The sequence below is a fragment of the Corvus cornix genome, chromosome 4A, assembly GCF_000738735.6.
Source record: "Corvus cornix cornix isolate S_Up_H32 chromosome 4A, ASM73873v5, whole genome shotgun sequence".
NCBI classification, from domain to species: Eukaryota; Metazoa; Chordata; class Aves; order Passeriformes; family Corvidae; genus Corvus; species Corvus cornix.
The window spans coordinates 14199030-14218719 of NC_047058.1; the positions used below are offsets into that span (position 1 = coordinate 14199030).

Sequence of the window (19690 nt, forward strand, 5' to 3'; positions counted from 1 at the left end):
CAATTCCATACAGTACTCAAAGCACACAAAAATTACCGCTTTAAAGTCTATTGTAAAGCAATTTTTAAACAATGTAAAAAAAAGAGTAATTATGGCAACTGACTCATCTGGGTTTAACAGCAATTATTTCTCTATCAAACTGGTTGAGATGAATGACCTTTGTAACTGTGAAAGCACAAGTGACAGATGTGCGATGCATTTTAAAAAAATTATTTGTAGAAAACCAGATTCATCCCCTGATGCAGGCAAAAGATCACAGTCCTCTGTCAAAGACTCAGAAGAGTACAGAGCTGTTTCTGCAAATCACAGTATAAAAATATGATGTGAAACCCACATTGCGTTTAAGTCTAATGAACCTCTGGCAAGGAAAAACCTTGTGATCAAACTGGAATCTATTCAGAACACTAAGCTCAGGAGGTCTAACCTCACTTTTCCTAACATATATTGAACTGCCTTAATACCTTAACAGTGTAAACGTCCTAGTCACCCCAAGTTTTATGGGTTTGAGTATGCCTGGAAAAGTCTCTTTGACTAGCATCTTTGTTAAGTTCAAGTGAACGACGAGCAGGCTCAGGCCACACTACTGTGGAAACAACAAGCTCAGCTTTGTTGCTTTTTAAAAAGTAATTTTAAGCAGCCACCAGAATCAGCAACACATCTCCCCCTCCCCTTAACACAGGTATTCCACTGCAAGTCTTGCTGCTTCTGGAAATACACAAAACCTTTAAAAATACACCGGATAAAAATATTTGAGACTCATGTTCTCTTGCAAAGTAGCAGAGAACTTAGGAGAACTATGCAGCAGGGTTCCTGAAGTGACTGAAGAATACTCACTGGAAGCTTTTCTCTTTTAATATTCAAAACTGAAGGGTTTTGCAGGGAAACATACTGCAGTTCAGGAAAATAAGCTGCCTTTTACAGTAAGTGCTTGTAGGAAGAAGCAGGGTCTACACTCAGTACCATACTCACAGCACTCAGTGTCCTTCCTGGACTGGGGAAATAAAGCACAGCACACAATATTTGATATCAGAGACAAAAAATGGCTGAAAAAGCTCATCGGTAACTGATTCAAATAACTTCTGTATTCGAGAAACTAAACCTAGTACCTTCTTGAACTCGTGAGTGCTCATAAAGAGATTTTTATCTGCTTCAAAAAAGCTGAATAAAGTGATTTTTTCCTTGACGAAGTCTTAATAACAACTCCGAAAATCTTAACTCCCCACCATCATTAACAAAAATGCATTCAGTGAACAATAGAAAAACAAACTCTGTATTTGTTAATTCAAAGGCTTTGAGCTTAACCCTACTGAATTTAGACTTTGGCATGATTCACAAATACCTCTCACTCTTTCAAAGAACTTTATTTTAAAAATAATTTTAATTCATTAGACCATACTTTATAATAGTTACCAATAGGACGGACCTGAACTCAAGCATCAGACATTTGTTGCACTTTCAAGTTTTGTAACAACATGACTTTTCAAAATAAAAGTGTACATTTAGATTCACAGTTTAATTTGCTGAAACTCAGTAACATTTAAACCACTGGAATACGAACTGAAAGGGATATATGTTAAGTACACAAATACTGCAAAAGGTCATAACCCCCAAACCCACTTGGAAATGGAATGCGGCCAATTAGTCAGACTGGTTTAGTGATTTCACATTTACCTGGGTTAGCACCTCAGTGAACTCAAGCACTGATTGTGAGGAATGAGTGCATGAAGTGTGACCACTCAACAGGTACTGTACCATTCCATGAGGAGACTGTGTCTTCTTGAGCATTATGTGCCGTGTTTTTGAAAACTGGTAATATTTGAGACTTTTCTAAAATGTGTAAATAAACAATGGCTACAGTTAAAGTCTAAACAAAGAAATACTTTCTACTTTCTGTCAGCTGAGATTTTTTAAAGCAATCATTCATAAAGATTGCATCAACATCAGTTAGCAGAGGAAGATCAAACTTTATTGAAACTGCTTGCATACAAAATATATTGCACTATAACCAAACAAATGTCAACATAAAATCCAATCTGTTGTAGCTAATATGTACAGAGAATATTGCCCAAGAGCAGTTACATTACAAGGTCAGTCTACCTTGGTTAATTATCTACAGTATTTTAAACCAAACAGCTTACAGATGATGTGTGCAAGGTACCAATTTCTGTTTTCAAATACTATACATTCCCAAAATAAATAACTAGAAATCAACATTAATGTTTGGCAATACTTTTTAAGACATTTTTATATTTGTTAAATCCTGTGCAGTTCGTTGCCAGTTTTAGTATGCTCACCTGTATGCAAGGAAAAAAAAGAATGAAGAAAGCAAAGAAACAAAACTCACAAAATACATCAGAGGCAAGGTCAAGTTTGTACAATTCTGTACATAAACAGTGGCTCTCCTTCTGGAGTAATCTGAATAAAAATGGACAAAAATGAAGGTCCTTATGCAGTTGTGCCCAGTAAGTTTAATGTGTGATTAGAAATGAAAGAAAGCACAGCTCATCCCACCACTTCCCACCCTTCCCTGGTGTACAGCTGTACTTTGGATCAAATTCTGTGACACCTTCATATTGGCTGGTAATTAGGACCTTGCAGCTCAAAATATGAAGAACTTTTGTTTTAACCTTCAATAGTTTTGACTACTGTATCTGTACTTGCCAGAGCATGACATGTGGTGACTTTCTTCCTACCTCTCCTGAAATAGCCCCCAAATTAAAATAAGCAATTCAAAAATTTTGGGAGGATGAAAACCATCAATGCTTTAGGCTGGTCATCTGGCCAAACAGCAGGCACACATTACTAGCTTGTGAACATGTTACACTTGTTCCCTCAGTAACAATGAGTTTTTTAGTTTTCCACAATGGAAAGTTTTTTTTTAAATTTTTTTTTTTTAAAAAAAAAGCTTTTGTACTGCCTACAAAGAAAAAAATTACACCCCTTTTTCAATAACACTATTTGCCAAATCTTCAGTGCAAAATAAATTTCCTATTCTTATAACTGCCTAACTGAATGTTTATGTAAGGAAAAAATTATGGAAAGCATGCACTTGTCTATAAAGTACTAACGTCTGACAAGGATTGCTACATATATTTTACATTTAGTGTTACCAACTCATCTTCCCTGATTTCTGCATCCAAATATAATATTCCTACCTGCCAAGATATAAAAAAGGCACAGATCATACAACTTTTTTGCTAATGAAAATGACAATTGTTACATCACACAGATTTCAGGGTCCACCAAAATATTGAAAAAGGTGGACCAGAATGTGAACTGACACAGGACATAAAACGACATAGCATTTCATGAAGAACTGGTAAGTTAGATTGAAAACAGAAGCCAATTTGATTACTGCAAACACTATTTATTCTGAAAATTGAAATTGAGCAGTGAATTTGACCCGATGTGTTAAAATGGTACAACGGAACAGAAAGTTTACCAATGCACAGCTCAGTATTTTTAAAACAAACAAAAAAGAATCTTTCATCGTTTGAACTGCAATATGTACTTGGAAGCGATTTTCGGAAGTTCAGGTATTTTTATGCAAATATTTGAATAACTTCTTATTCTGAAAACAACTGCATACTGTTGATGTTAAAAAAGGCTAACAGAGAACATATGTTCATTTCATGCCCTGCGCCATCTTGCCTACTATTTGTCTTTGGCCTAACAAGTTTCTCTAACATGGAATAGGAATTACTGAAACAGTATAGGAAATATGACTTCAGAGTTATGCAGTTTAGGGGACTCCGTTCACCAGCGGCTGTTGAGCGTCGGCGCTGTCCGTCTTCTCCTTCTTCGGGTTCCGCTCCTTGCCTGCGCGCAGCCGGCTGCCTTCGCTCGAGGTATTCTGTAAGGTTTTAGTGTGGACACTCCTTTCATTATTGCAGTCAATTCTGATCTGGAACAATTCAGAGTTATATAAAGCATTCTCCTCCTTTCCTCCACCCCTGGGAGTTCGCTACCTTGGCCAGCCCCTCATGGCTTTGTTAAATGTATCCAGCTCCAATGGAGGGTGTAAATTTCTTTCTGTTCAAAAATGCCACAAACTTGTGACCCCAAAAAATCCTCTCTCCATCTTACCTTGGAAGCTAAGAGAAAAACTTCCAGTGTGTTTGTGCACGAAAGAGTTGAATTAATATCAGATGGATCTTTGAAACAGCATTTCAACTTCTAGTAATTTGACTTCCTACTTTTGTATGCAAAAAGGCCCCAAAAGACATAGTGTCATTTCCTGGCAGCTTTTCTGAATCTCAAAAAAATCTACTCAGTCCTTTTTTGAATCTGGAAAAAAAGATCCATTTAATATACCCAAAAAGACTTCTACAGCCTTTTTAAGTGATCATAAAAAACTTCAAGAAAGCATGTTGTAAGCAAATTTTATGCTTGTAAAGGGGGTGAGTGCTTATTCCTTGATATGTAACAAGATTTTTACAACTTGATCAGCCAAATTTCAACAACATGCAAATGCTTATTTTCTTATAACATGTCATCGCATCCAAATCTTGGAGCAACAGATAAAATCCCCCAAGACTTAAGTGCCTTACAGTCTTTTTTTCAGCACCACAATTCCTCACTGCCTACTTCAAACTTTGCAAGTTAATTACTAATTAATTATAAGACTCACATGACCGTAATTTATTTTTTGTTCTGCCGTGTTAATTGTTTACACGGCAGATGCATATTCAATTTCTACACCTTTAAGTTCAGCATTCCCACTTGAAAAACTAAGCACCTGGCCACTTGTTCCATTTTGTCCCTTTCTTAACCAGGCTTCCTAAAAAGCAAGCCAAGAGTCATCTCTACATCCCACTGGAACCACAACTCCTGGTACCACCACACAGAGGCAGCAGCTTGCAGCTGCTCATTGTTTCTTCCTCCCAACATAACTCATCCAATGTGGTAAGAGATGGTAGAAGGTTTGCAAGTTATCATTTGAAGCAAAAACAGTTTCCATGTGGGGAAACTTAACATAGATACATAAAGTATCAGACTGATAACTTTATGAAACAAAACATTTGAAAAAAAAGTAGAAATATCTTTTTATAAAGCTTAAAAATATTTAAGGTTACAAGATACTTCAAGTCTGTTACTTGAAAGGTTTCTTGATGTGCACTTTTAACTTACTTTCTAGACTGAACAACTTACTTTCTAGACTGAACAGCCTTCAACTGCACGTTTCATTTAGTAGTGAAGGTAGTTTCTGAAGTTTAATCTTTCTTACTCTGAGGATTCTGGCTACAACACACTCTTTATATAGCGTTAAGGATTTTTTTCCCTCAGGTACATAGAAGATAGACAACAATACACAACACAGCAAGAAATAGAAGCTAAAACCAAAACACTAGTAAGAACAAAGAGTGAAACCAAGCTGGTTAGTAAATTCTTGGGACTTGTAACCAGTTTTTCACCAGAAAGAGCTAAACAGCATTAGAAAATTGCATCTTTACACAGCTTGATATATTTAGAGTCCTGAGCACCTGTGTCATTTTCTAACACAACTGTTGTAGATGTGATGAGGGAGTTAAAGAATATGGAATTAAAAGGCTACTGTGTCACTTGCAACCTTGAATATACTACGTTATTATATGACACTAAAGCAATTTTAACAGTACAGACTTCCCATATGAGAAAAGTTACCTCAAGAGATCCGTCTGCTGTTCTCCCTTTTGCCTCTCTTGAGTTACGCTGACGGTTATCTGTTCGCGACTGTTCATCATTGCCTGGAAGAAGAATTCATCAACTAAGCCGTTCAACAAAGACATGATCTTCTTCCACTTAAATTTTACACAAGTACAGTAGGGAATTACTCCATAATTTTCTATCTCATGAACAAATATTACTAACATATAACAACAGTTCTTAAAACTATGGGCCAAGAATCACTAAAGAAAAAGTTCTCAGGTGGTAATGTAGACAAAACCTCAGAGTTTAAAACCACCACAGTTTAAAAAAGACTGACTACTGACTGAAGAAAAAACAATTCTCAAAATGATTAACCAAAGAAGAGAAGTACACAATCAGTACTGTTTAATATCTTTACATTTTTAATGCCCTACAAGCTTCCTAAATTACACATTACCTTTTTACAAGAAAATCTTACTAAGCAGCACCTATACTTCGAAAAAAAACATTTCAAGAAAAAAGCAGAGCAGTAGATGGAAGTATTTAAATAAATATAATGAAACACCATATGTTTGAATATATATATATATTTAACTTTTTAAAGTTCTCCCATCTTACTTTTTGCCTGGTCCTTTTCACTAAACACATAAATTGCAATATTATCCTGTTCCATGAAAATCAAATACAAGAAGATGTAAATATGGACAGCTGAATGAGGAATACAGATTTTAAAAGATTTTTCTGTATCTACAGACAAACTAGAATTTGATTCCTTGATGTCCATGTGTGATGATGGCACAGATCACAAACTTGAGTCAAGAGGCATTTTAAGAAAACAAGTGATAGAGGAAACTCCCCCAAAATAAAGCAGGTCAAAAAGCATTATTCCCCTCTGCTCAACATTAACACATCTGAAACAAAATTCTCCATTTAAAAGACTGACAAAGTGAAGAGAAGTCAGGAGAGGCCAGCAGGTGGGGAGGTTGGAGCAGATGAGAAAAGGAGCACAAGTGGGTCTGCTTTAGGATTCCCACACCCACACCTGTTTCCAAAAGGAGCCTCCATTTACCTTTGAATCCTCCGCGCCCCCTCCCGCCTTGGCCTCTGGCGCCGCCGCCGCGCCTCCGCCCGTCCCCCCTGCGCAGGTAATTGTCCCGCTCCTCCTCTGCCGGGGCCGCCGACCAATCGCTCAGCTCGTCTCTGTGATCAGACTCTGTTTCAGAAGCATTTGATGCTTCAGAATTAGTTCCTATCAAGAGGATGAAAAAAATCCAAACACGCCAGTGTAGCTTAGCATGAAATTACTAGAGTATAATGCAAAATGTATATATTTAAAATTTTTCTTCTTTTTTTGTTAATAAACAGTTCCGCGATTTTTCTGCCTCCCAACCTCTATAACATACATAATACAGAAAGGTGCATAATATATATTACTTCAAAATTCAAGACAGACTAATAAAAGTTAGTTGTGTGTTTAAGGCTAAATAATTAAGTGTGCCACATGCTTAAAATTGGTGTTATCAGTACATCAACAGATTATTGAGCGTACTATAAGATGCAATAGAAGTCTATTAAAATACAAATGTAATAGACTAGACTCCTTCATATTTCTAAAACTGAAAGTTCTGAATATAACCTGTCCTGTCTCCTCTCATCACTGCAACTCATCTATGAAAAGAAAAAAATTCCAACATGAAACAGCCTGTAACAGACTACAAAAGCAGAGAACAAAGTCAAAATGCTAAAAATGTATCAAATCAAATAAATGGCCAGTACAATTTTTCGAATTAACAGACCACCTTTATTGACAAAAGCGGGTTCTTTCCCCATTTTTCCCCCCACAACCCATACTATTAGGAAAGTGAGTTCACATCTTCTAAAAATAGTAGACGTAACAAAAACATTAATTTTGTATTATGCAGAATGTAAGCTAAGATCTTCTTATAAAGCTCACACTACAGGCCTTTCAGTCAGGACAAACACCAGCTGACCTACATTATGGATAATATATATATATATTTATATATTATATATAGTGTACACATATACATATATGTATCTATATTATATAAGTAATAGATTGCTCTGAAGTAGCACAATCTAGAAAACTATTCATTAATGAATTATCCAAGGTTTCAAAGAGGAACACGCTATTTTGGTGACTATGGTCTTCTAGTAAAAACATAAAAGTTCGATTTAATATGATGAAAATAGCTTTTCTGTAAATTGAGCTACACAGTATTTTCACCTACAAATATTTGTATTAGGATGGACTCACACAGACTTAAATGAAAACGGAGACTTCATTGATAGGAATTGTTTGAAATACAGATAGAGTAACAATCCTTGCCCTAAGGTCGTCAGGGAATAACTAGATATGCCCCGTAATGTAGAAGAGAGAAGCATGCTGTAAGAAGGAACTGCATGGAACAAAGTGTAGATTACAGGAAAGCACTACACTTTGGAGTATTTTCTACACCATAAAGCTCAATATAATCTTCAAATATTAATACTCAATACTGACTGCATTTTTAACAGCTCTAAGTCCAGTCTTTTTCAAGAAATCACGAGACCACTAGGCCACTGTGAGAACTCCAAGTGTCCTTGCAGGTACCTACCTGAAGCATAGCCTGGCCCACGCCGGCTGTGCCCGCGGTTTCTGTAGGGCCGGCTGCCACGGCCGAGGCCTGGCCCATCGTCGGTCATGTACCCTTTGTCCTTGTCCGTGCGGTTTGGGGGGGGCCTGGAAGTGGCTCCAATCTGTCGCAGTTGCTCATCAATTTGCAATCTTTCCAAACGCAGCTGGTCCACTTCCTGTGCAAACACAAGCCCAGCAAGTCGTGTACAACCACTATTTAACCATCTGCACATGCAGACATGTGGGTCTCAGAAAGAAAATACATTGAAGTATTGCAACTGATGATCTATTTAATACTCAAACAGCAATTCAGCTTTGAGAATAACTTGTTTAACAGAAAGACTTTCAAATGTTCTAATCTGTGTGCTACTAATACAATTCTCCCTGTGGCACAGTTGACAAGTTGAGGTTTGTTTCAAACATTTATCAAGAAAAAGCACTCAGATGGGAACACAAGCTCCTTACACTGCTGCACATAACAAATACCAAAGTTATTAAGCAATTCTGATGTAACAGAATTGTTTCATAAAAAGGCACTCAGCTGTTATACTCTACATAATGAAAATGAACAGTATGAGGGATGGGAGGAAGCACAAAAGCATAGAGAGCAAAGTCTTGTAACTCAGGCATAGAGGCACCAGCACACAGCACCCTCACCATACACAACTAGGTAAAAGAGATACAGTAACTCATATTCATGGACTACCTTTGCCAGTTTCAGATGTTATCTAGCTCACATCAGAGCGGCAATCACCTTTTCTTTTTCTTTTTTAATTGGGGAGAAAACTATTGATGGAAGTTTCACTGTGATACTGGGGTCCTCTGCAGGTCACCTAGATAAGCTAGGACTTTGTAAGATGCTGTAGCACTCAGGGATGCATTCCATCAGGTCCCATTAACTTGGTGTATATCCCTTCTCTCCCCCTTAAGACGTTCCCAAACTCAATCTTCCTTTAGAAAGACTAAGTCTTTGTTCCCCCACACTCTCCTATTGGTATCAGGGAGCTGGTGTTCATTAGGACAAATCTTATAAATAAAGAAACCAAAACCGAGGATGACATTCAGTACCTCATCCTTCTCGTTTGTGAGCAGGTTCCATCCTCCATCCAGCAGCAGGCCTGCATTTTCTTTGGTATTCCTTTTGCTGCCAATATACCTGTAGAAGCCCTGCCTGTTTCCCTTCACATCCCTTGTCATATTCAACTCAAGATGGACTTCAGCTTTCCCAAACTCATCCCTGCACACTCAAATTGTGTCTTTATACTCCTCCTGAGTCACCTGTCCTTACTTTGCTCCTTGTACCCTCTTTTTTTTTCTATATTAGTTTAGCCACAGGCTCCTTGTTGATCCCTGAAGGCCTCCTGTTACTTTTGTGTGACCACCTGCATATCAAGATGGACTATTCTTGAGCTTGGAGAAGGTGATGTTTTAAGAGGCAGCTCTTGCAAACCTGTTTTTTCTTACAGGAACGTATTCTATGGGATTCTTCCAAGCAGACTCCTGAGCAGGCCAAAGTCCACCTTCCTGCAGTCTGGGACTGTGAATCCTGGTATTAGTCTTTTCTCTCAAGATCCTGAAAATTCACTACAGTCACTCCAGCCAAGTCTGCTTTCTTTGCTTTATAGAGAAATTCATGACTCTGAGCTGACACAGTACATTTGATGCTGATGCACTATTATGTATCTTTTACAAAAAGCTTCCTTAATAATCTTTGCCTGGAGGCATAAAAACATGAACATCTTAGAGGAACAAGTCCATCCCACTTCTTCTCAGTGCAGTGAAGGACATTATTCTGAGTAATAATCCAACAGGCCACAAAGATAACATTTTGTTTGTTTATGTTTAATGGGATGAGAAAGCCAAGATAAAACCTCCAAGATAAGAATCTATTGAGTAGTTATCACATAGACTGATGAACACTTGTTCGTGACCTCCTGTTCTGGGAGGCTGGAGAGCACTAAGACAAAGTGACCATAGTTAACGATGAACTGATCAATCTGAAATAAAATTGCTGGGCTATTCAACACCTTCAACTACCTTGTCAGTACTCATTTAAGTACTGACTCACATGCAAGTACCCATTTTAGGCAGGCAAAGAAGTTTAAACCAGAAATATCTTCTCAAATCATAGTAAGCATGCAAGAAAGGAACTTGATTTTTAGTGCTAGTTTTCATCTGGTCCTTCTCTGCCTCTACCTTGTGACAGCTGCAGAGCTGCTGTACCTCTGCTCCAGAGGAGTGACAAAAGCAGGATTAAAAGGTGAATTGACTGAGTAGGTCAGAAAACAAGTTGTGTCTTCTCCTAACTTCTATGATTACCTGCGCTGAGAAGTTTAACAATGTATAGAAATTTCAGCATTCTAAAGATTCACTGATAGCTACTGCACTGACTGGATATGTATCAAATCATGAATGGTCTGAAGGCTTCAAAAGAGATGCAAGACTTTATTTAATTGAATGAACTCAAAGCTGTCCCTAGTGTTAGATCTGGCCCTGCCATCAAAGATTGGGCACCTGGCCACAACCACCACAGGGCAAAAGTAACTATAAGCAAAAATGTGGGATATTTTTTGCTCCCTATAGACATCCACATGCATCACCATGCATCACAGACTACTGGGGAAGTTACGGAGCAAAGAGGCAAACACAACATATAAAGCTGAGTTGCCTACAAACATACTAAGGTCTGAAATGTCAATTCATTACAGAAAAAGTAGTCTAGTGTTTTTGCATTTAAAAAAATGCTCACTCTATACAATATTGTGCATGGAAGGCTGTTTACTTTGCAGCTGCATAAAGGACTGACAACTCCCTCGTATGTAAAGTTAGCAGCACATTTTGGGATGGATTTTTTAAAATTTTCTTACTCTTTTGTAATTTGCATTCTGAAAAAAGTTGTTTGTCATACCATCCTTCAGACAAATTATTATTTTATTAAAAATATTCCATTTTTAGACAGAAAACCTGTTATAATACTAATTTTTCAACAGCCTCAGGGCCTGAACAGATTATCATCATACCGTTACCATCTTAAGTATTAATAGAATAAAATCAGTGGTAAAGCAGCATCATTATCCTCACCTTTAAATAATTAAGATGATAATCCAGAAGAACAGTTGCATTAGTGATGCTATCCTTGGTTCCTACGAACACAAATGGTACCATGCCCTAAAACACAGAAAGAATAGTCCTTGGTTATTGATTAGGCATTGAATTCTGAAGAGAACCGAACTTATTACTGTAAAACTTGAAAACAATTCTTACACTGTGCATAAGCATAAATTAAAAAGTGAGACAACAGTATATTTAAATTCTGATATTGACTACATCACGTAGTCTAATTCCCTTTATGCAAAGACCTTTTTTCAATAAGCAGATTTAGATCATTTGCATCACAAAGCCAATATTTATTTTTCTGAACAAGTGAAGAAGAGTCAATTTAGAACACTTTATGTTTTCTCCCTTCAAAATAATACCACCTTTGCTGATCGCAACCATTCTCTAACACCAGCTGCTTTTGGTCTATCTTTGATCTTTTAAAAAAGTAAATCAAATTAACATTGTGTCATAAAACAAAACCTGATCCTTCTTGACAACCTCTACAGTTGTAAAGACAAAGCCAAAAAATATTCAAGACAGAGTTAGTACTTCAGGCGATGATTTCTAACGTACAGTTCTTCTACCCTTCAAGCATGTTAAGCAATTCAACAAATATGAGGAAAATATAAATCTGGAAATTCTAAAGTCTGAAATTAGGACATGGAGAAAAACACCTAAGGATTAACTTAGGGAGCCAAAGCAGGTGAAAAAAAAAAAAAAAAAAAATCTATCTAAAAGGGCCTCACAGAGTGTGGAAAGCAAAGGAAATCATACAAGGACAATTTCCACACCAAAACTTCTGACAATTAGACAGGTCCATGCAGCGTTTCAGAGGTGTGAGTGCAGCCCACACAGGCCCAAGGAGTGGACTGTTCCAGCAGCTGCAGCCTCACCCTGGCAGGAGAAGCTTCACTGTGGACTGCAGAAGTTAACCTGAGCATCTCCAACTCTCAGCTGCTGAAGCCCATGCCACTGCAGCCCAGAGCCTGCCACACCTACTGGATTATCTCAAATATTGTTTTGCTATCTCATCATTACCTCCAAAGAAGCCTTTAATTTTAACTGTACACACACCCTTTACAAAACTGCATTCCAAAGGAAGGTTTGCTGCACAAGTGAAATGATTTGAGATACAAATGTCTTAAAAAATAAAAGCATAGTATGCCAAGGTTCCCCAAGAATGGCCAGTCTCTAATTTGTCTCCACTTTTAAAGTCTTGTTTTGGCTTTTTTTTTCTTCCCCCCTCCCCTTCTTTTACATACAAGAACCTTACACATCTACATTAAGTAACCAGGAAAAATAATATATACACTCTAGTCCTAAGGAACCTCAACATTAACACTAACTTTCATTGAGCATTAGAAATTCTTTAGCCACAGGCATTGTTGACTGAAATGTTTTATTATCTGGGGTATTTTAAGTTTCATAAATATTTTATACAACCTGATAAAGAGCAGTGAAATTTCTACTAAACTGGCATTAACTGGCTCACGGTATCAATTATTAAACGATGACAAGACAAATGATTTAAAGGGCATTTAAGGAAACTGTTTGCCGTTGCTTTTGGCAGTGGATTCAAGGTATAGAATGCCAGCTATTAAGAATATGAGCCAGTAACTATGTCAGCCATACAAAAGCACCAAAGTGCTTATTTATTGAATCTTATTTTTGTCTTCAAAGCAAAAGTACCTATGTTCAACTTGGCTGCAGTGGGGAATTCTGAGCACACCATACGTGCATAAATAAAATCAGAGATAAAAATAATACATATTACTGTAACAAACAGTACCTATCTCATTTTAAAAATATGAAAAGCCTGAAGATCTCCTGCTATAAAATTATGGGATGTATAAAACTGCACTTGAAACTAATGGGCAGTATTCTAACGTCTCAGTCAAATAAAAACAACCAAATGCTGTATTAAAATTTAACTGAACTACTGTACACGAAAAAGGGCTGCATTATCCAAATTGACACATGAGAAGATTATTTGCGTTTCATAGCTGAAATAAAGCTGCATTCAATTTACAAGTACTAACTCTTACCTGTTAAAGTCTGATCTCAGGTTTCTCTATTGCACCTGGTATGACACAACTAACACATGAAGCAGTGCAAGCAATGCTAGTATTAGAAATGTCATTAACAGGTAAAACAGAAGTATGACTGCAGAGCTTGACAGGTAAAAAAGATCTTTCAAGATAATCCTTAAAAGCTGCATTTTGGACAGAAAAATGTAAGCAAATCAGCTTTTTCAAGTCAGAATTAAAAAAAAAAAAAGAAATCCAGACATACTCCCTGCAGCCATGAGTACCGGCTCTTTTACCCTTCTGCGATTCTCCAGCCTGCAGCAATAGCAGCACCCTCTTGCTTATTAAACTAATTCCGTTTTGTGCTGCAGGAATTTAGCATTAGAAATGAAATGCAATAGACCACCAAGACCTTTAAGTCTAAATATTGACCATTTTAGCTTTTCAGACAGATGTAAAACTAGTAAAATAGTAAAAAGCCCTTACTTAATTGCTTAGCCACTCTTTACAGAAAGACAGAAATTGGATTGTGGGTTTTCAGTAAGTCTTACAGTGAAAAACAGAAGAGGAAATTACTACTCAAGCATAAACATAAGGCTTCCAGAAACCATATTTCTTATCTTATCCGAAGTAGCAAAGGTTCTTAACTGGTACGTATTTGGATTTTGAGGTAAATTAAAGGCAGTTCAGTTTTCTTTAAGCACATTTCATGTCTGAAACTGCAGGGAGTTTTTTTGCACTGAGATGTTGTTAAAACCTTCATGCTTCATGTCTTTTTCTGTACCTGCAACCTTGCCCCTCAATGCAGTCCCACACAGAAGTGCCTCAAATTACTATGCTTGAGACTTCGTTCAGTCCCTTTACAAGGCTGACAGCCTTCCTGTGCAAATCTGGAGTTTCACAATGTTCATGCTTGTTTTTTCTTTAGGTTACAATTTACAGGCTATTGTGAACCTAGGTAATATTTTTTAAAAAGAGAGATTTAACATAAAGCACCGGTTTTTCATTTCAACATAAGAAATTGCTAATGAAAAATTAAACCTGGTAAAAATTTAAAAAATCAAACTCAAAGCCAATCAATGAATGAAACCAGCAAGTTTCATATCTATGGATTTATAGCCTAGCACATGCTGGGAAATGTCATTGCTTCCAACAGGAACAACATGAAATCTCTAAGAAGGTGCACCACCAATAAATTTCACAAAGCATTTTTCTAAAACAGGTAAGTCAAATTTATATAAAAATGCCCCTCAGCATTAATAGGAAAAGACAGAATCCATCAGGAAACGCACATTAATTAACACTTTATCTCACCACTACAAAGATACAAGGAAGAATTTATTTTATCACTCGGTAGAATATAACCAATTAACATAAAGAAAAATTATCATAACTGAAAACATACCTCTTCTTGTGGAATATTTTTATCATTTTCAGCCTCAATTCTCACTCTTACAACGCCGGATTTGTCCACTATTTCCTGAATCAGTTTTCCATTTTTTCCTATTACTTTTCCTGCAGAAAGAACATACAGAACATTCCACCTTTATGATTTTCCCCCAAACCTGAGAGCATTGCTATACTCTAATTAGACAAGACTATTTAAGGACCAGTGCAAGAACTTGTCCAAAATGCCTTAATCCTCTACAACAAAGATTTAGTTAACAAGCCACAAACTAAAATGCCCACAAAGCTTGTGGTGTTAACTTACCACACACTGATAACAGAAATATTCAGTACCTTGAATTCTTATTTGGCTCTGCTTTGGTAGGTTTAAAATAACTTCAGTGAATTACAAACATTGCTGTTTGCATTTAAAACATCCAACCAAAACCCAAAAAAATCCTTTTATAGCGCCCTAACATTTGCTTTAACTACTTCTTGGGTAACCAAAACTTAGTTCATTTACAAAATTTTAGTTGATCAAATACTAACAAAGATACTGTTTCAGGCAGATGTAAAATTCTCTAAAACTGAGTTTTTTAGACATTTTTACTGGTAGTTTATAATTCACTAAAAAGTCAAAGATAAAAATGGAAAGAAATTATACTCCAGTGCCAGTAATGCAGACGTATCTTCTGAAGCAGACATACTAGTGTGAGACAAGGGAAATGAAAATTTAGGTCTCTCCAATCTCAGCAAAACAACATGCAGCCTGCAAACTGGCAGGAAAACTAAGCTGCTTGGGATGTGATGAGGTAGAGCCATGTCCTTCAAACACAGCATTCAAGAAAAGCTTAAAAGAGTGATGTCAAAGATGTTTCCTGCATGTAACACAACAAAGTATTTTCATTTAACAAACTGCTGGAAAACTTAAAACATGATCTTTTTTCATAGCCACATCATTAAAACAAAGGTAAAAACCCCCACATGCATAACAGCTAATGTTTGTTTGATAAAACTAATCCATGAAGAACAAATTAAATGCCACTTTTAGTCACAACAGACTCCATTGGTTCTATCATTCACAGCTAAATAAATTTTCATTTCTGTGTTTCAACTTTTCTAGCACGAATATACGCAGAAAACATGACAAATTATGGCCAGTAAGTTCCTCCTCAATGACAAAGGCTGTTCTGAGTATCAAAAACTACTTCTGAGTACTTTATTTCATACTCTATTACTGGCAAATGGAACAGCAGCTTACCAATAAATGTAAAAAAGCCTTGGTATTGATTTAAAAAAGTCAAGTAAATCAAACAAAACCCCCAAAACCTCCACAACTTACATCAGTTACTCCAATCAAAGTTTTTGTTAGGATTTAGCAGCACACACAAATATTTTAAAATAAAAATTTCCATACAGTCTTTAAAAAATATGAAACATCTTGGGTGGGTTTCTTTGGTTTTTTTTGTTCAGTTTGAATTTTTAAAAAATATAATTAAATAGAAAAAACCAGTTGTTTTCATAGATTAAAAAAAATCAGTACATATATATCTAGAAGCCTGCATTTTTAAAGCAAATTATTAGGAATTTTAAAAGCCAAATTATTAAACATAGCTTATTTCAGACATAACATAGGGTTCAGCCAAAGTTATATTCTAAAGGATCCAGGTCAAGAATTAAGAGCAGAAATGAAAACCTGCCAAAAAAATATAATTGCTAAGTTCTAAAGAGAAACAGACTTTAAGACCTCAAATTAAAATAACAATGGCAGCTTATCATTTTCACTTATCACCAGTAGAACCAGGAGGGAGAAGGGAAGGGAAAACTACTGCTTTTAATCAATTCCAGAGCTGAGCTGCCACTTTTCTTAGTACTTGTCCCACTGCAGAATTTCACACTGCTTCAACACCAGCTTTCATACACTACTTGACAACCTATTAAAGCATTTGCTGTTAGGGCTATGTTATACCATAAAGTATTTTCTCTGCTCTTTTCTACTGAATGAAATCACGTATTTTTATTTTGCTTTGTAGCATCAAAAGCTCATTAAAAGTTTTCTTCACATACACAAGGGCTGCATGTGCTCTTAAGCACTTTTTTCGGTGTTTGGCAATGGAACTATTTTAGATTTTCTTTGAGCTATTTCCTTCATCACTGATACCTAACTCCTAGTTCATCCCACAGTGCTGCTTCTAAACATACCTTAAAAGGACAGGGGGTGGAAAAAAGACAAATATAAGTCAAAGAAATTATTTAAAATATACTAGGAAAATATGAGACTGCAGATTCATCTGCTGTATAGCTGAACTAATGTCTGGACATGTTTGGGGGAAGTAATTAATTCTCTGGTTTAATCCATACACTATTCTGCCTTGTACTTCAACATCAGCACATTGCTTCTAGTTTAGGGCAGTTCTCAGAAGGCATTTTTCCTTACTATCACAGAGGTAGCCTCCAAAACGGACATACCTACTAAATTCCTTGGGACCTGAATGACGTCTTCAGCAAATTCAAGGTAACTTCTTGCCTTTTTCACCGCATCTTGATCCTACAATAGAAAGATGCACAAGATACAAGATTCATTTCCCCCAAGGTTTTTGTTTGCTTGTTTCTTTCAGGTATTTTCTGAAACAATAAAGGAGGGAACTCACCTCTCCATAAATATGGAATGTACAAGTATCTTCATCAAGATCAATGGCAGTCACTCCAGGGACTTTTCTGGCTTGTTGAATATTAGCACCATGAGTGCCAATGGCCAAACCCATTAGGTCTTCACGTACAACAAACTGTTCATGGAACCGGGATGCAAGTTGCCTAGAACTCTGAAGAAAAATCTAATGTCAGCTCACTTTGATTGTCAGTACACTGGAAAGAGAAATCAACATAACTTTCAAGCCTATTTTTCAATCAGGTGCTCAGCCTACTTTTTATTTAATCAATCCTTTTAATGCACTTTTTTTAGCTTCAAAAACACTGAAGAGTCTCCTTCAGAAGTCTTTTAAATACTAACATAAGGCTGGCCTCTAGCTGTGTTGACACCTCTATTTTGAATTACCTTTTAATAGCTACAGCTATCAGTATTACTAGGTAAGACATACTCGTAAGGTAGTAAAATAGGAACTGTGGTGATTATTAAGGCAAACCTTATGATCTCTGAGAAAAAAGGGCACCAATTTCAACAGGTGGGAGAAACAGTAATAACTCAGCCATTGACACAAAATTTTATATAAAACAGAGCAACTGTGGATATCTACTGCACTTAAATAAAATGAAGAATCCGTGCCTATGCATGACAACACAAAATCTGCTTTAATTCAGAGAACAAATATGTTCAGAATTTCATCCAGGAATCACACATCTACCATGACAGAAGGGTCATACTGAGCACTGACAAGAGTGAGCATAACAGAACACAAGAAAGGAACAATAGTTTAACGCATTGCAGGAAGATAGAGAATTTCCAACTGTGATAATCTATTAAGGAAAGTGCTTTGCAAGGAAGAAACAAGATAAAAGCTAAGATATATAATCCTACCCCTGTTTCTGCATTGCAATCAAAGCTGTAACTACTGTCAGGACATACACAGACACACTTTAAATTAGCAGTTTAATGTCAGCAAAATGAGACCCTACCGATGTTGAGAAAACATCAAGGAAATGCCCACAACAAGCCCTATACTGTCCCAGCTAAACTGGTACTGCTTTCTGACCTGCTCCTGCTTAAAGCTGTTGATAAATATCCTGTGCTAAATCACTGTTTCAAAGAAATGGTTACAGTAGATAGTGATGTGAAGTATCCACGTGTTATGAAATACTTCCGATACTCTAGCTGTCAAGCACTTCAGTAGCTACATTACAAGACAACTTGCAAAGCAAAACTTATTTTTAACTGTTTACATTTCTACATTCTAACAGATAATCCAAATGCTGATTTACTAGTTGACATCTTTTATAAACAGCCAAATAAGAGAACAGGATGACCAAGACAATGATCAGTTGTTAACTATCGATTTGTGGAAAAGATGAAGCTACATCGAGTACCTCAAACCACAGTTTTACTTCTTGCACTAAAACATCATTAGCTTTTCTGCAAATTATTACAAAGTGTGTTCTATTTAAACATTGGAAATTCTGTATTCTACTTCCCTTCAATACATTAATAAGAAACATCTATGCAAGTAATGTATTAATACCTACACAGCAGCCAGAACTGAATTCTAGATACAGTAAAATATAAACCAGAATGCAAAACACTTGTAAATTCAGGCTTTTTAGTATGTGAAAGACACTCAAAACAGCTAAGTCACACCCACTGGCAAAGAACGTAAACAAAAAATAATCGGTTATTTTACTTGATGTTCTAAAAGCCACATTTGAGAAGTGGAGCCATGCAAGTCAAGAAGCTAATATGCAGAAAAGGAGGTACAACAAATAGGATGAAAAAAACTCCAGAGAACAAAAGAAGCTGGTCTAATGATAATGACTCAGAAAACAGAATAGGTAAAACTGCTGGAAGAAAAGAAGTGGTAGACTTTTAAAGTTCAGTGAGTATGAGACACATAGAAAGGTTTATTTGATGGAAACAGTCAACTGTTATTACTAATGCAGTAAAGCCCAAAGCGTTCACTAAATATTTTTTCTGCAGATGGACATGCGCAGTCTTGTTGGTATGTCAGAGTCTCAACAGAATTCATGAATATGATTTTTATTATCTGAAGCTTTTCCTTTCAACTTTGGATGAAACTGATTTTATATTTACTCTAACAACAAGAAACACAAATGCCAAAATACCAGTCAACTTTTGTCACACAAATTTTAACTGTATATATTTATCTCACAAGCTTTATTTAAGTACTGCTTAGGCAGAAACTGAAGTTTAACAATGGTTTTCTAGTGAGAACCAAATGAAGTT

General features: G+C 36.4%; 1 protein-coding gene across 6 annotated transcripts in view; it reads right to left on the reverse strand.

The window, feature by feature from the left end:
• Positions 1-1342: 1342 nt before the first annotated feature.
• FMR1 (FMRP translational regulator 1) overlaps positions 1343-19690 on the reverse strand; it is a 31848-nt gene continuing 13500 nt past the window's right edge. For 3 of the 6 annotated variants that reach the window (XM_039571976.1, XM_039571970.1, XM_039571971.1), the window contains 8 exons: positions 17430-17600; positions 17248-17326; positions 14798-14907; positions 11348-11434; positions 8247-8442; positions 6698-6877; positions 5644-5726; positions 1343-3904 (listed from right to left, as the gene is read on the reverse strand). In XM_039571976.1, coding sequence (XP_039427910.1) covers positions 3743-3904; positions 5644-5726; positions 6698-6877; positions 8247-8442; positions 11348-11434; positions 14798-14907; positions 17248-17326; positions 17430-17600 — 1068 coding nt within the window. In that variant the 3' untranslated portion in view covers positions 1343-3742. The remainder of the gene's footprint in view (positions 3905-5643; positions 5727-6697; positions 6878-8246; positions 8443-11347; positions 11435-14797; positions 14908-17247; positions 17327-17429; positions 17601-19690) is intronic. The other 3 variants (XM_039571972.1, XM_039571973.1, XM_039571974.1) reach the window with 3 other exon arrangements.